General features: G+C 45.6%; 2 protein-coding genes and 1 pseudogene across 2 annotated transcripts; 2 read left to right on the top strand and 1 right to left on the bottom strand.

Annotated features, from left to right (window-relative positions):
- The first annotated feature begins 620 nt into the window (after window positions 1-620).
- On the top strand, window positions 621-2,226 carry LOC123059456 (desmethyl-deoxy-podophyllotoxin synthase-like). The gene is made up of 2 exons (XM_044482028.1): window positions 621-992; window positions 1,612-2,226. The coding sequence occupies exons 1-2, from the start codon at window positions 621-623 to the stop codon at window positions 2,224-2,226; spliced, it is 987 nt and encodes a 328-aa protein (XP_044337963.1).
- Window positions 2,227-3,459: 1,233 nt separating this feature from the next.
- On the bottom strand, window positions 3,460-6,336 carry LOC123057267 (coatomer subunit beta-1-like; annotated as a pseudogene).
- Window positions 6,337-12,407: 6,071 nt separating this feature from the next.
- On the top strand, window positions 12,408-13,637 carry LOC123059455 (protein RGF1 INDUCIBLE TRANSCRIPTION FACTOR 1). The gene is made up of 3 exons (XM_044482027.1): window positions 12,408-12,643; window positions 12,911-13,147; window positions 13,240-13,637. The coding sequence occupies exons 1-3, from the start codon at window positions 12,455-12,457 to the stop codon at window positions 13,459-13,461; spliced, it is 648 nt and encodes a 215-aa protein (XP_044337962.1). The 5' UTR covers window positions 12,408-12,454; the 3' UTR covers window positions 13,462-13,637.
- Window positions 13,638-16,352: the final 2,715 nt, after the last annotated feature.

The following is a 16,352-nucleotide window of genomic DNA, read 5'->3' as shown; positions in this document are numbered from 1 at the left end:
TATCGTCATCATCAAACAAAGAAGCCAATGACTGCTCAAAAGAGACGTATAAAAAGTAAAGTAGGCGATTTCACCGAGAGGCCTATTGAACTACTACCTCTGTCTTGGTTTATTGGTACTCATTATATTTTGTGTCAAAATTTGATCTTAAATTTAACTAACAAAATATTAATGCATGTCATAAAAAATAATATCATTAGAAACTATATTCAAATACGAATCCAACGATAATCCAACGATATATTTTTTATGACATGCAACTGACATTTTTAAAGTTAGATCTATGATCAAAGTTTAGCACAAAATACGAACGGGACTAATAAACCAGGACGGAGGTAGTAGCTCCCACGCATGGATCTGCATTGTGTGCTTTTGCTGTGGCGAGAGTGAAAAAGAAATGCACTAAGAGTTCCAGATTCACTCCGTATAGATTGGCTGAACACGGAAAGCCTCCCACTGGCAGGCGATCGTGTTTTTCCCAGGATTTCTCGCAGATGAAACCGATACCGACACATCTACTAAATCATCTTAACAACCTTGCGGGGTTGCGCGCGAGCCGAGTGACGTAGGTGCACAAGAGTACTTGCGCGCAAGCCGAGTGACGTAGGAGCCGAGTGACGATGATGAACGACATAGTCATGAGGGCGTCCGTGGGCGATAGGTGCGCGCAGCTGGATGCGTACCTGGAGGAGCTGGACATGGTGTTGGACCTCATGTCCGGGTTTAACCTCATCGACCTGTTCCAGGCGTCGCGTCTCACCCGGGCGATCGGTGGCCAGCCTCTCAGGGCGACGTGGGAGCTGCACCGGAGGATCCACTCCATCATGGACGCGATGATCAACAATCACAGAACGGCTATGGAGGGCGAGGAGGACAATGATGCCAGACGTGAGCAGAGGGGGGACATACTCACCACTCTGCTCCAGTTCCAGAGGGACGACAGGATTGGCGTGGTCGCCCTCACCCATGAAAACATCAGCGGCGTCCTCTTTGTGAGTCATCAGTCACCACTAGCTACCCAAGACAATTGTTTAAAATTGGACCCCGTTATCTGGCGACCGTCCACTGGGAGGGGTGGCATTTGCAAACATTTTGATGGAGTTTTAGTTGGTCGGGGTGGCAGTTTCTTCATAAGAGCATGGCACTTTCTGGAGTGAAGGCTCAAAACTGCTATCCTCCCAGAAAATTGCATGTTGTTCTAAAGAAAATGTCACTTCCAATAGAACTAAAACTGCCAGGAAAATCATTCGAAATGCATTTCTCTCCCATCGAACGGTCGCCAGTTATGTTTTCCATTAAAATTCCAGTAGTGGAATTTTTTGGCAAGAGATGATATAACAAAAAAATGGCACCAGATTATTTTGGGATCTTATAGGAATTTCGGAAAATATTTTGGTTTGCGATGAAAATGTAATTAACTCAGATGAATTTTTCCTAATGTAAAATTTGGCTTAATATTAGGTTAATATGGTGCAAAATTTGAATGTTACAAATATTCCAATACCCACCATAATTAACATAACTTTTACTGAAATTTTGAACCCTCCTAGCTACAACATTTTGCTTTCTACATGATATTTCAGTCTCACATATTTCCGTGTGTGTCAGCAGGATCTTTTCGTTGCAGGGTCAGAGACTACAGCCACTACAACAATCTGGGCAATGTCTGAGCTGATGAGGAGCCCACACATAATGGCCGCCGCACAATCTGAAGTTCGCCGAGTCCTCCACAGCAAGACCGAGGTGAATGAGGCCGACAATGATGGCCGGCTCCACTACCTACAGATGGTCATCAAGGAGACCTTCAGGTTGCATCCACCGGTGCCATTGCTCATGCTGAGGCTTTGCACTGAGCAAACAATGGTCATGGGCTATGATATTCCACAGGGCACCACTGTGTTCGTGAATGTGTCAGCAATCGGTAGGGATGAGAAGAGCTGGACTGACGCGAGCGAGTTCATGCCCAAGAGGTTTGACGGTGAAAAGGTTGATTATGGTGGTATGGACTTCAGGTTCCTCCCAGGTGGGGCTGGACGGAGAATGTGCCCCGGTATGATGTTTGGAGTATCAAACATCGAAATGGCTCTTGCGAGCCTTCTCTATCACTTCGACTGGAAGCTTCCCGATGGTGGGAACCCGGAGAAGCTTGATATGAGTGAAGTGTATGGGATCATGGTTCGTCGTACGACCGAGCTTGTGTTGGAAGCTACTGTTTTTGTGCCTTAATTTGTTTTTTCTATGTTGCCATGTCAATTTTCCAATGGGTGCATCCTATAGCGAAGGTCGAGAGAGTATACTATTACATAACTAATATGTCTTATATTGTAATTTGTGTTAATGCCTGAGTGCTACTTTGTATTTAGCAATTAAGGTCATTTTATTATGTCCCTATACGTCCAAAGATATCCCATGTTTATATTCGTGGATCTGTTAAAGAGATACAAAATGGGTTAGAAAACAAATACCCCCCTCCCCCCCCCCCCCCTCATTTTTTTTGCATGCATCCCCGATTAGTTTCTATTTGAGTTTGATATTAATTTCTCCATTGTTGAACTTATATAGATATGTGAATGGGCAATTTTCATTCATGCTTTTTTATGATCCATTGAACCACTTCTACTCTATCAATCACGGAGACGGCTGCCAGGCGCCACCATTGCCTTGATGGCGAGGAGTGGTCGCTTAGCGCTTCGCCAACGCCGATCGCGGCAAGGCCGCCGCCAGGGCTCCAAAGGCAACATCGGTAGTGGACCCGGCGTCACTCGGCACCGCACAGCAGGAGGTACCGAGCGGTTTCTGCGCGAACGGCAGGCAGCCACCGGACAAGGCTGCCGTGGCCCTTCGGCGCCACGACGACGACGAGGACACCGATAGCGGTGCGGCAAGGCACGGCAGCCACGCTTATGAGGTGGTCGTCCGGTGGTTTAGGTTGTTTTGCAAGTTTTTTGTTAAGCGGTCGAAATGTCGACCTTTTTATGTAAATTATAACTGAACTTGAATAAATTATGAAGTGTTTGAAAGAATTTTGTCCAGTTAGTTTGAATTATTGTTGAAATGTATGCGAGCAGTGTTGGAAGGCGGCCTCCCTGCATCATGTTTCTCTTAAGCCCTTGGGAAGTCAAGATTACGTGCTACCTTTGTGCGCTCATGTTTCTCTCTTCTAGCGATTATTTCTCTTATATCAAAGTGTCAAACTTCAATCTATTTTGCACTGTTGTATTCTACATGATGAACTCTACAAATAGACAGGCAAACTCCTACGAGAGCATATAATTAACATCCATGTACTTGAAATATGTACGGTGATGAATAAAATACTGAGTTCTCATAAATATTTCCGTGTTTGACATCTATTTTGTTATCGAAACACTGAACATATGTGTTTAATAAAAAAAGAAAAATACATGGACATAGACATAGCCACGTTCATACAGGTAACGATAATACTTGTGGCCCATCTCACACGCTCATTGCTGCGTTAACTGTAGCCTGCTGTTTAAGGATAAGTGTATGCGTCAAATTAAGAACCAGTCCTTGGACATAGCCACGTATAGCGATGTAGCCACTGAGCTTAGAGTTGGACTGCTTCTCTATGCTGATGTTCACCAAAGCATCCTCGCCAAACACACTCTTGGCGTAGAGATTGGCAGCAACAAACCAACAGTCACCATCAAGCGCAGACGATGGTGTTAGACAGTTCATGTTTGTTGACTTGATTATAAAGTTCACAAATGCCTTCTCATCATGAAGCACGGTATTGACCTTCACCTTAACTTTCCAGGGACACTCAGTCCACATCTTCCGGAAAGCGATATCAGTGCATGTAGCAGGTGTCACGTAATCCGCAATGCTAATGTTCATATCTTTTAAGATCACCTCTGAAGGCCCCACTTCATCTGAAGTCTCGTAAACGATGCGAGTAAGTATAATTCCAACATTTGATGAAGAAACCTTGATGTTGGCCTGGATTTGCTCGCTTGCGTTAGGAGCCACAGTGTACTTCGGAGAGCGCTCAAGTACTGCATTTCTACATGCTGTGGCAAACTCCAAACACAAGTTGTGCATTGTTTCTTCTGTCCGGTTTACGAAGGTAATATCAAGTACAGTATCATAATATTGATTAACAGTAACAAATCCTTCAACATACAATGGATCACTTAACCCTGTCAATTGAATAGGGCGGTTCAAATTATTTGCATCATCTGCATCCTTGAGTTCACCAGTTGCAGCCTTTAAATCATCTCGGAACTCATCTTCCGAGTCAAGTTGGCCCATTCCCCTCCTGCTCCTCAGGTGGTAGAAATCAATGGAATCATCAGGATGTGCATGGGCATTCTGTGCCTCGACCTTCATCTTCTCATTATTCTTCCTGGACTGCTTCTCAGCAAGCTTCTTTGTGAAGCTCTGGCGGCATGACAGCAACCAAACCTTCCTCGCATGATCATAATCAGTGCTACAAAGCAACCTCACACAGAACACGATTCTGTCATGTGAGTCACTGTCAATAGGGTGGGGAAGGTAAGAGGACTTCCCCAGCTGCATCATGGACACCATGATCAGGAAAGACTCTGCTGATGCCTTGTTTGCTTCAACCTTATTAGATGGCTCAACCTCCTCCAGCCTCAGCACAAGCTTGGTCAACGTACACGCAACAACGGCGCCCTAGTGAAAATCACCTGACATAATGAGAAATCTGAGACTATGCGTGCAATCGAACAACCCACTAGTAGGAGCGCAATCAAAAATGGATTCACCGGTGACGACAGTCTGTGTGGCATAAGTGTCATTTGAAAGAACGATGTGTCTCTTAGAACGTAAATTACATGAGCCCCTCAGTGGATTGACCGTCTTGGATGAATCGAATTCATCGCTTTTCTCGGTGACATCATTGAAGGGCTGATCTCCAAGTGTCTGCAAAATGGTTGAAATGGCTCTCCGGACCTCAGATAGCGAAAACGAGTACTCCCCAAGGATCCAGAGAACACATGAACAGATGAAGGAATCCTGGATAAAACTTAACAAGTCAACCAGCCTCACTATCACGGAAACACGCAGCAAAGGATCGGCCCCGATGACGTCACACACAAACATAATGACACCCGAAGCTGAAGGAATGTCAGCATACACAAGGAAATCCAAGAGGATGTGCATCACCAATCCAGCCACACTTGGGTACTGCACGGCACAGGCATGGATCGCCTGCACCAGCATCAGGTAGTATTCATAGGCCATCTTATGCCCACTGTCCATTGTCTCAAAAACCTCCTTCTTGAGGTATAAAACGACCTTCTCCACATTCTGCGCGGTGATCAAACCAAGCACCAAATCCAGAGCCTTGCTTCTGACATCCAGCTGATCAGCATCAGCTCTGGCAAGCAAGTGCAGGATGTCCATGACAAAAGAGACCATCATATAATGGTGTGAGGTGCACAGCTCGTGCAGGCTGTCCAGGATAACAAGCCTCACCTTCTTGTCACTTTGTGAGTTGAGCAGCCGGAAGTAGGCTTCCACAGCAGCGCGGATCAAGGTCGGTGCACGGGAGACAGACAAGAGCGTGCGTGCGCAGTCATATACTACAACAGCATCAGTTGTGCCAGTGGAGATGAGGGACATGATGATCTCAATGTACGTGGTTCTGAAGCGAGGAGAGTAGGCTTTGCGAACGAAATCGAGGGCGGCCATCTGGAGGGCGATGGGCCACTCGGCGTCGCGGGCAGCGTTGCTGAGCAAGTAAGCGTTCGCATGATCCGGCGAGCAGTCGCAGAGCATGAGGAACGCGTTCCTCCGTGCACTTGGGTCCTGCTCCATGGCGAGAGCACGATCCACAAGGTAAGGCGCGTTTGGAATGAGCTGCTCGCCACAAGGCAGGCGGAAGATCACAGAGATTGCGGAGAGCGCGTGTCGGCGGACGAAAGGGTGCGGGTGCTCGAGATTGGCGATGATGGCGGGCACAATCGGCTGGAGCAGCTCCGGCTCGCGGAGCCGGCAGAGGAACCGCAGCGTGACGCCGTGGATGTATTCGTTGGGGTGCTGGAGGTTGTTGCGGAGGTGGTGGGAGAGGAGGATCATCTCCGGGATGACCTTGCCGGAGGCTTGGTCCCGCTTGTCCACAACCTCGAGGTACACGAGGAGGAGCCTCTGGATGATGTGTTCCTTGGAGGGGAGGACGCAGCGGACGACGATGACAAGGAAGTGGACCGTGTCGCCGTTGAGGTGGAGCATGACCGCGCGCTTCAGAGCGTCGACCTTTGCGCCGACGTCGCTCGCATGGAGGCCAGCCTTGAGCTCCTCGGCCGCCCGGTGGGTGCTCTTGTCCAAGAACGGCAGCAGGAGGGTGCACGGCGACTCCTCGCTCATGGTCGGTGGTCGCTGCGCCAGATCCCGATCTGATCTGCCGTGCCAGATACCTGCGACGCTGGAATGGACATGGTATGTGGGGTGGATCCGGAAGGAGGAAGGCGAGGGCACGACCAAGGTTTTGGATTTCGAATGGACGAATTTTCTCGTGGGGGGGGGGGGGGGGGGGCGAGATTCTCGGTTACCACGGTTACCGAGAAATACCGAATATATTTCGGACGAAATTTATTTTTGAATTTTGAATTCAATTTTTTTTTATACTAGAGTTAGATAGAACTTAAACTGACATTGCACAACGAACTGGTAGTATCTCAGTGGAACATCTACCCGCTCTAGGTAAAGAGGTCAGGAGTTCGACTCTTGCCCGCTACTTCTTTTTTCACGTAATTTTTTTGAAAAATAGACAAAAAAATGTTGTTTAGAGTAGGGGAATCGAACCTGGGTCGTCTGGGTGAAGTAACTACATGGTTACAATCGCGTCGCAGCTAAGTTTTGTCATACTGCAGAGATGCTCCCTTATTTCAGACTACGTTGTACGTAAAAATTCAAAAAAATCGGAATTTTTTGCTCGGGATCGATCTTTCTCGTGGGGCAGCGAGAAACTCGGTATCCGCCCGGTAACCGTTTTTCTCGGGCGGTACCCAAAACCGTGGGCATGACTGAAGTACGGATCGCTGACGGTGTTGCGAGTTGCGACTGAACGCCGACGAAGGTAACTAATCTGCCAGATTTTTTTCTCATACGGACCTTGAAACGCTATCACCGGACTTGCAATCTTTTTTGCCATCTTTCTTTCTTTTTACCATATAATATTGGACTTACCTTACCCCCCCCCCCCCCCCCCCCCACGGGAACTCCTACATCCAGGCCGCCTACTTCGCCTGCTTGCATCCTTGCCGCATGCGCCGCTGCTGGCGTAGCCACCCTCTCCACCTCGTACTTCCTACGGCCATTGATCTTCTTTTTCTCCATAAGCCACTTCTTTGCATGCTCATTCAAGATGATTTGGTCCGCCAATATTATTTTCGCATCCTCCACGTTCTGTGCGATTTGCAACTTCTTAATCTCGAGCTCAATCTCTCCAAATGTCTTGGTCTTCTCGAGCTCCCATTTGATCGCAACCTCGTGCTTCTCCAACTTGATCTTCTCCCTCTCAATTTTCAACTTCTTCTCCATCCTCTTCCGGTCCCAATCCATCATCTCCTTTCGCGCATTCAACATAAAATTATACCTCTCCTCTTTCTTGTTCTCCCTCACCGAAAAATGCCCATCCATGTGGAGGACATTTTTGTAGCCGTGGCGAGAGGCCCTTGCCTTCTCCATGTGGAGGACTTTTCCAACTTGCTGCACCACCGCATCAGAAATTGTCACAGACGATCCTGAAGACTGGTCCGCTATAGGAGTTCCTAGCAATCCGGGAGCAGATTCGCTGCTGGTGGCAGGTGCGAGATCTTCTGTGGCCAGGCCAAAGGCATGACGTGAAGGCGGGCGACACAGAAGATCCGGGCACTCTATCTGCTGGGCCCAGCCCACGCGCCTCCACATACACCTGAGGATCGGCGCCCGCGCGGGATTGGTGGCTCGCGCGCCTGGCGTAGACAAGCGGGGTTGTACCAAACCGGTCGGTTGGCTTGTCCCTGCAAGGCGGCGTGTGCGTGTGGCGAGGTGGGTCCACGCCCTGACGCGTGTCGGGCACAGATGGAAAGACCGGCGCTTCCGTGCTGACGCCGTCAGCGCGCGCCTGCAACCGAGGCACTGATCCCAGGGTTGATGATGTCAGATCTGCAGCTGCCGATCCTGAGGGAGATCTGGCTGCAGGGTTGGCACATAGCGGACACATGAAATTTAGGCCGTTTATACTATTTTCTTCACTGTTTTTCCTCAAAAAATCTGCTGCTTCCTGATCTGATTCTGCATCACCACAATCCTCCTTTTCATGGTTAGAAGCATTAGTCATATAATCACTACAATTGCCATCCCCATGCTTAAAACCTGTTAAATGAGAGGATAAAAGGAGGATTTCTTTTCGAAACAAGGCACCGGCATTAGGATGTAAATGAGCGAAAGGGAAAACGGTTTCATCAAAGACGACATCACGAGAAATATATACTCAACTAGTAGGAACATCTAAGAATTTAACGCCCTTGTGTTTAGCACTATAGCTAAGAAAAACACACTATTTGGAACGGAACATGAGTTTGCGGTTGTTGTAGGGACACAAGTTGGGCCAACAAGCACATCTAAACATGCGAAGAGAGTGGTAATCTGGTCGAGTATTGAGTAGTCTATGCATGGGTGTATCATTTTGAAGAAATCGACCAGGAAGCATGTTCATGAGATGGACCGCGGTAAGAAAGGCCTCATCCCAAAACTTGAGAGGCATGGAAGCACCAGCAAGGAGGGCTAGACCTACTTCAATTATGTGCCTATGTTTGCGCTCAGCGGAGCCATTTTGCTGATGCGCATGGGGACATGACACATGATGAGAAATACCCAAGGTTTGACAAAACAAATCTAGTTTCTCATACTCACTGCCCCAATCAGATTGGACAGCAAGAATTTTGCTATCGAATTGACGTTCAACCAGTGCTTGCAAATGTTAGAAAACTAGGAAAATGTCAAAACCTTTTTTAAGAAGATAAATCCAAGTATACTTACTAAAATCATCTATGAAGCGAACATAGTAAGTATGACGTCCAACATACATAGCGGCAGAACCCCAAACATCAGAAAAAACAAGTTGCAAAGGCGTAGTAGAAACACTAGTAGATAATGGATACGGCAATTGATGAGATTTTGCTTCCTGACAAGAATCACATATGGTTTCAAGACTACGCTCACCAACACATGGGAGCTGATTATTTCTAAGCACTTCTTGAACAATAACAAAAGATGGATGTCCTAATCTTGCATGCCACCGCTCTGAAGAGAGTTTGATGACACCAAAAGATGGATAGAACCCATGCACGCATCTACCTCTGTAGAGAATATGAGTGAAATTCTAGAAACACTTTATTGTCAATGGCAATACGATGAACGGAAAGGAGATTTTTGGATGTTTCAGGAACATGCAAGATATTTTTAAGGTGTATATTACGACTAAGGGTTTTGACAATTGCATGACCAATATGATCAATCCTCATACCTTCACCATTGGCATTGTGAACTTGATCATGGCCATGATATTTCTCGCTCATCGTCACCTTCTCGAGCTCGTTGGTGATGTGGTTGGTGTCTCCGGATTCGACGTACTAGTTTGTGTCAACTCTGTATGACGTGTCTGCGGCAGCTGCAACTTTTTTTTCTGGAGTTGTTCTCGTCATAGCGCCAATCACAATCGTTGGCGATATGGTTATTTTTCTTGCAAATTTTACACTTATTTTCATACTCCTAATACCCTTGGAAGGGACGCCCCTGTTGTTTCCGCCGCCGTTCGGGTAGTGGCCGCCGCCATCGCCGCCGCCGGTGTTCTGGTAGTGGCCGCTGCCACCGCCGCCGCCAGCGTTCTCGTAGTGGCCGCCGCCACCACCGCCGCCACTATTGTAGTTTTCGTTGCCGCCACCGCCGCCACTGTTGTAGTTTTCGTAGCCGCCACCGCCGCCACCGGCGTTGGAGTTGTTGTAGTGTCCGCTTCCGCCACCGTTGTTGTTGCCGCCGCCATTCTGGTAGTGGCCGCCGCCACAACCGCGAGATCCACCACCACCACTCCTGTTGGAGTTGCGATAACGGTTGGAGTTGTTGCTGCCATGGCCTCGAGATGCAGCATTAGCCGAGGATTTGAAAGCACCTGCTCCTGTCCTGTGGAACATCTCAATAAGCTGATCGAAATTCGCGACCATGCCAAAGATATCATCCACCGAGAGGGGTGCGGACGTCCAGCGCCGGGATCAAGGTTTGGTAATCCAGCCGTGCAATGATGAAAGAAAGAAGATCTCCTTCCGTTATGGGACTCCCGGCGGCAGCTAGCTCATCCGAGAGCGCTCTCATCAGCCCAAAGTATGCGGAGGCGCTCAGGGAGCCTTTCTGTGCATTGGAGAGAGAGAGAGAGATGCGGCAGTTGTTCACACGAGAACAAGATTGGGAAGCGAACATGTTCGCTAGGGCTGACCATATGGCGTGCGAGGTTTCTAGTGAGGCAACTTGGATGGGAACCTCCTTCGAGAGATTGGAAGGAGAAAGGCTACAATCTGCTGATCTTGAATCAGCCATGGGTTATAGGTAGGGTTAGGAGCGATTTGCTCCTTTCCTCCTGAGTTCTTGGTAACTATGGTTTTGTTTGGCTCAGGTGTAGTTTGATCTATGTACCCATATAGCCCGGCACCCATGATCTGGCAGCGAGCTTGGGCTCTCCATAGGATGTAGTTGGTCCTTGTGAGGGACTTGGGTGTGGTGCTGGTAAGACCAATGGATGGAACTTGGTTGGAGGTAGACATGGATCGGTTTGGCGGAGAGGAAGGTGGGAGCTAGGGTTTTGCGATGGGAGGAAGGTGGGTGCTAGAGTTTTGCGACGGGATAAAGGTGGGTGCTGGATCCTAGACGTGGCGGAAGAGGGAGGCTCTGATTACCATGTGATATTGTATCGAAGCGTCTCAATGCCCATACACAGGCACCCACGGTATATATATTGATAGATGTCTTGGGTTACAAGCTTAGGCTGTTGGAGATCAACCAGGAGAGATTACAGGGAGGTTGAGAAAGAGATTACAGAAGCCTAACTAGGCAGGCGCACCCAACCAACCTGACACAATATATTTAACAACCCCGACCAGGGGAATTAGGCAGGGTGACCCCATCTCCCCTTACCTTTTTCTTCTGGCTGGTGAAGGTCCTTCCTGTCTGCTGAAACATGAGGTGAGTGAGGAACAGATCGAGTGTGTCCAGGTAGCAGCGATAACCCCCAAGGTATACCACTTATGGTTCGCTGATGATTGCATTTTGTCCTAATGATTGCATTTTGTTCAGTAAAGCTACAGGGCAGAATGTCACAAGGCTGAATCTGATTCTGGACACTAACTGCAATGCTTCTGGCCAAAGAGTCCATTTAGAAAAATATTCAGTTTGATTTGGTAGGAGATGTTCTGGGGAAACTAGAGCTTCGATTAAGGGTATTCTTCACATCCCTAATGAAACTTTGGCTGAACGTTATCTTGGCTTGCCCTCTGATGTCGGAAGATCAATCAATGCTGCTTTTAGCTATCTCAAGGATCGGGTGTGGAAAAATGTTTAGGGCTGGATGGAAAAATGTTTGGCGGGCAGTGGAAATCTGGTTGGTAGTTCGTTTATTCCCCAGAAAATTCATAGAGCTCAAATAGGATCCCAGATTTCCTAGCAAGATATAGCCTCTCCGAGTGTTGCACTGCTTTGTGGATGAACAGAGGACCCCCGTGTATCGGGGATGTCTTGCCTCTGGATTGTGTAATCCCGTTATAATGGAATAAACACCTATTTGACCTGCAAAAAAGGAAGATATTTCAAAGTACACACAGGAAAAGACAAAAGGAGCACATCTAAAGACGATTCTCATAATAAAAATATATGTTTGTAGATCAGATCTTTTGTTTGATTTGCAATTTATTTTCACAATTGTCTTAGTATTGATGTGGGCCATATAATTTCCAGTGTTTATATATCATATCATAGAATATTTGAGTGACAGAACTAATTATGTGTTGGCTTGGCAGTCCAGCTAAGCCATTAATCTTAATGCACACATTCTTATTGTTTTTTCATGGCCTAAGTAAGTACTCATCCTTTCCCATTATGTTTGGTGACAACCTTTTTGGCATTTGTGTCACTAAAGAAAATATTTTGTTCACGTGAAATGTATTCCTAGATGTACTAAGAAGAATGGATAACCATCCACTGAAAAGGAGAAATGCCAAATGCTTGGTTGTACCTAACCTAAGCACCTAATAATTACAAAAGTATGCGGGCCTGTCTTTCTGGACTACATGTCAGTTTCATCCCCACAAATTCCCCAACAAACTATGTGCGCCAGCTGTTTTACTGCCTAGATCACACTATAAAGGTACCGCATACCGTCCCTTACTAAACACAACACATAGTAGTACAAGTGCAAAGCGTCTTTGTTTTCGCCATGAAGGGGGGGATGGTGCCTACATGGCTAGAGCTATTGCTTGCAACACAGTTCTTCACAATTTGCACCAACCATCTCTCCTCTACTCGTAATGAGTGTAACCTATTCTGCATAGACTGCGAGGAATCGAAGGGCGGCTTCTGCTATTATTGTCGTTCGCGCCATCATTCCACCCATCGAGTAATCCAGGTATGGTGAACAACGTTATGATTTGGTAATAGAGATTATGCAAGAGAATTTTGCATCATTTTATATTATCTATGATCTTGGGGATCTTGTTATATAAATATGGTTGGTATTAACACCTACGTCATATTTATAGAACATGTGTCAAAAGTTACCAAATCTAATACAACCCATCATATAAAAATCAACCATGTATTATCTTTCATGAAAAAGTGGATTGATCTACCTTTGTGTCATGACCAACATGAATTAACTTATGGAATCTTGTAGATAAGGCGGTCATCATACCATGATGTGGTCAGGGTTGCCGAGTTAAAAGATATACTTGATATTAGTGATGTACAAACGTATGTCATCAATAGTGCAACAGTTGTATTTCTTAATGAGCGCCCACAACATCGTGGTTGTGGTGTTTCTGCGATCAAGGCATCATCATCATCATACAATTGTGAGATTTGCAATCGTGCTCTTCTCGACCCATTCCGCTTTTGCTCTCTGGGTTGCAACGTAAGCTACTAAACTATTGTGTAACTATTGAAACTTACCCCGTGTTATTAGTTCATTTAAGGTTATCATATTTTTGACTATTTTTTTGGCAGCTTAAAGGAATCAAAGAGGATATGAGGACAAGTGTTCCGATTGGAGATATTATTGACTATACAAGGAAGGATGATGATACAGATTCCAGTAACACAAGTGGAAATTCTGGTAACAATGAAGGGAGTTGCAGCGATGCAGATTATTGCAAGGATAATCCATCTCCACCAAGGGTTATTCGTCACCGCCGAAAGGGGATCCCTCAGCGTGCACCTTTTTTTTGAGAGAAAGCTGTTATGAATAATTTGCTGGCACAGTAGCAAATGAATTGGAATAAATAGTTTTATTGAAGGTCATGTGTAAGGTTTTGAACAAAATAAGAAATTACAGCTTTTTTATCTGCATGTACTTCTTTGATGTGCCTTCATTGGCAATGCATTAATTGAATTTATGTTCTGAATCTTCATTGATAAAAAATATGTATAACTGAAGGTTTTACAATACTAGAATTTTGTTTTGATGATATAAAAACGGCGTATAGCAGAGGTGATGGGCAAATCTTCTACTTATATCATACTAGAGCACATAATGGTAAGCTATGTTGCTAGAACATACATAGTATTCTTTCACCAACTTCACGAGGGGACGCACATTCCTTTTTATTAGAAACGGACGACATGCATGGAGAAACTTGTCCAACACATTTTTTACATGCACAGTCGGAAGAATAGAACTACAAAGACGGAGGCGAGGTAGGAGACAAAAGAAAAAGAAAGAGGAAAGAAACAACAAAACAAACTGCCCCATGAGTTCTATTCACTTATAACTTGAATGTTGTCTGCACATTTTTTTGGCAGCCATTACAGGTGGAATAAAGCTTTTCGGGACCATATAGTCCAGAAAATGGCTGTAGCCACCAAAGTCGAACATCTTGGCTTCCTTTGCCCAAATTGCGCACCACACAAACTGAAGACTCCAACCAGCTCCTCGTCACTACTTAGCTGGATGCCTAGTAAATTCCGAATACCCCTCGTCCTGTTGCATTTGCATCACAAAGCGTGTGGCTGTTTCACTTGCAGCAGATGACAAAAGGGGACAGGTCGATGAGGTTTTGTTTCTTTAGCAGGTATCTCACTCACTTTGATCCTTTCCCTGACATACATAGTACGCCCATCAATAGACTGAATGTGATTCCTAAATGGTTAACCTGCTGAGTATCTATAAAGAAAAATGGAAGAGAACACATGCACTATATTGTTAAACGCTTACCAAGTCATCACACCAACGCATGGAGGCCTCTCTTTCAAAACCAGCTACTTCAGTTGATGCTTCGTTAGTAGATCTATCGGGTTCACATGTGAATATTTGCACCTAGCAGGTGTTTTTTTTCCCATAGGCTCATCTTTTGTTAGATGCTGTGTTCGGGTTTGAGAAGAGTTTATTTATAGACTTTTTTTAATCGATAGATGCTGTGTTCGGGTTTGAGAAGAATTTATTTATAGACGGGCTAGCACATATGACGCTGGGGAGAAAGAGATGATGATTGTGTAAAGGCCCATGATGTAAAATGTTGGCCCAAGATAGAATATATTTTTTACTTTTCTGACTCTATTTTTCACTCGCTCGAACTGATCGCCGAAATGTTCGACGTGAAGCTCTTTATTCATCATTGTTTTCTCCTGGAGTCCGCTGGAGAACTGATGACCATTGTGTCGTCTCCATGGAGCCATGCAATGCAAGTTTCCAAGGTTCACGCCAAGCAGAAGTTGCTCGAGCCCGTCAAGACCATCCGCAGCCGCGCCTTTTTCTTTTTGGCTACGACGGTGTCGACGGGTGCCACACAGCTAAGCTTAGGTTTGTTCACGCTGACTGCATATATCACATATATGTGGTAGCTCTTGTGCAGGTATGACCTCAAGACCGGAAGAGGTTATGAGCGACTTCGAATATGTCAGCTTTTTTATGCAGCGCAAAAGATATGTTCGTCCTAGTAGCTGCTTTGTTCAGACCCTCCTTCATTTCTGCAATAGAACTCATATTTATCTGAATTAGTAGTGTTATGGAAACGTAGAAATAGAATAGAAGGAAAATAAAATAACGCTAAAGAAAAAGTTCAGGAAAAATGGGAAAAACTGTGAAAAGGAACTCAAAGATTTAAGAAAAAAATGGAATAATGTTATTTAAAATCTTTAAATTTATTGATATGCTACTTTTTAGAATGAAAATTTACTAGCAATAAATAAGAAAAATAAACAATGAAAAACTATCGAAGTAATATATTCCGCAAAAGTCATTCTAAAGGAAAAAATTAGGTAAACAAAAAGGTTGAACTTTCTGGAATATCGAAGAACATTAGGCAATGGGCAAGTGGCTACGGAAGACGGCAGGGCCGTAACTCTACAAAAACTTTACTGAAACACTACAACTATTTTTATATTTTTCCCTTTTTCCCATTTGATAATCTGAATCTTTTTACTTGTTTCAAGAAATTGAGTTCATGTCTGGCAAGTTTGAAAAGAATTTCATTACAATTTCAATAAGAACTTTAGGGAATTGTTGGCAAAACAGTTGGACACAACTACTAACTGCAAGTTTGGCAAAAGTGCTGGATCGACATGGCGTGATGGCTGGGACGCGACCCTGCATTCTGTCGGGTGACCCCATTCGGGAGCGAGGCAGAGAGAGCGAAGAGATGTGGTAAAAGGGATAGATGAAGAGAAGAATACCTCGGTATTCTTGATCTTCTTGGTACGAATTAAATCAAGGGATATATGAAGGGAAGAATACACATTTAATCTTCTTGGTACTCGGAAAGCCAATTCTGAACTAACAGAATTGTAACTTATTTGCATTGTAGATCGACCATGTGGTCTACCTGAACCATCTATTTTTTTTATCATGTTTGCGATGCTAGAATTTTTTCCTTTTGCTTGTTGTGTCTTGCCCCCCCCGCAACCTCAAATCCTGGCTCCATCCCTGCGAAGAATCCTACCCTCAATCGACCCATCAATTCCACCGGTAGCGACGCTCGTTCCGTGACCCATTCCACGACCCGGTTGACCCGGATTTTTGGCAACGTGATCTGGACCTCGTGCTTCTGTACTTGGGCTGCCATGGCCATGGTCGCGTCCTGCAGCTCCGGATGCGTCGCTTTGTGCATCGTCCGCGGCCATCG

This window comes from Triticum aestivum, chromosome 3A (genome assembly GCF_018294505.1).
Source record: "Triticum aestivum cultivar Chinese Spring chromosome 3A, IWGSC CS RefSeq v2.1, whole genome shotgun sequence".
Taxonomy (NCBI): Eukaryota; Viridiplantae; Streptophyta; class Magnoliopsida; order Poales; family Poaceae; genus Triticum; species Triticum aestivum.
The sequence above is the reverse complement of the archived record's forward strand: the minus strand, read 5'-3'. Positions and strand labels throughout refer to the sequence as shown.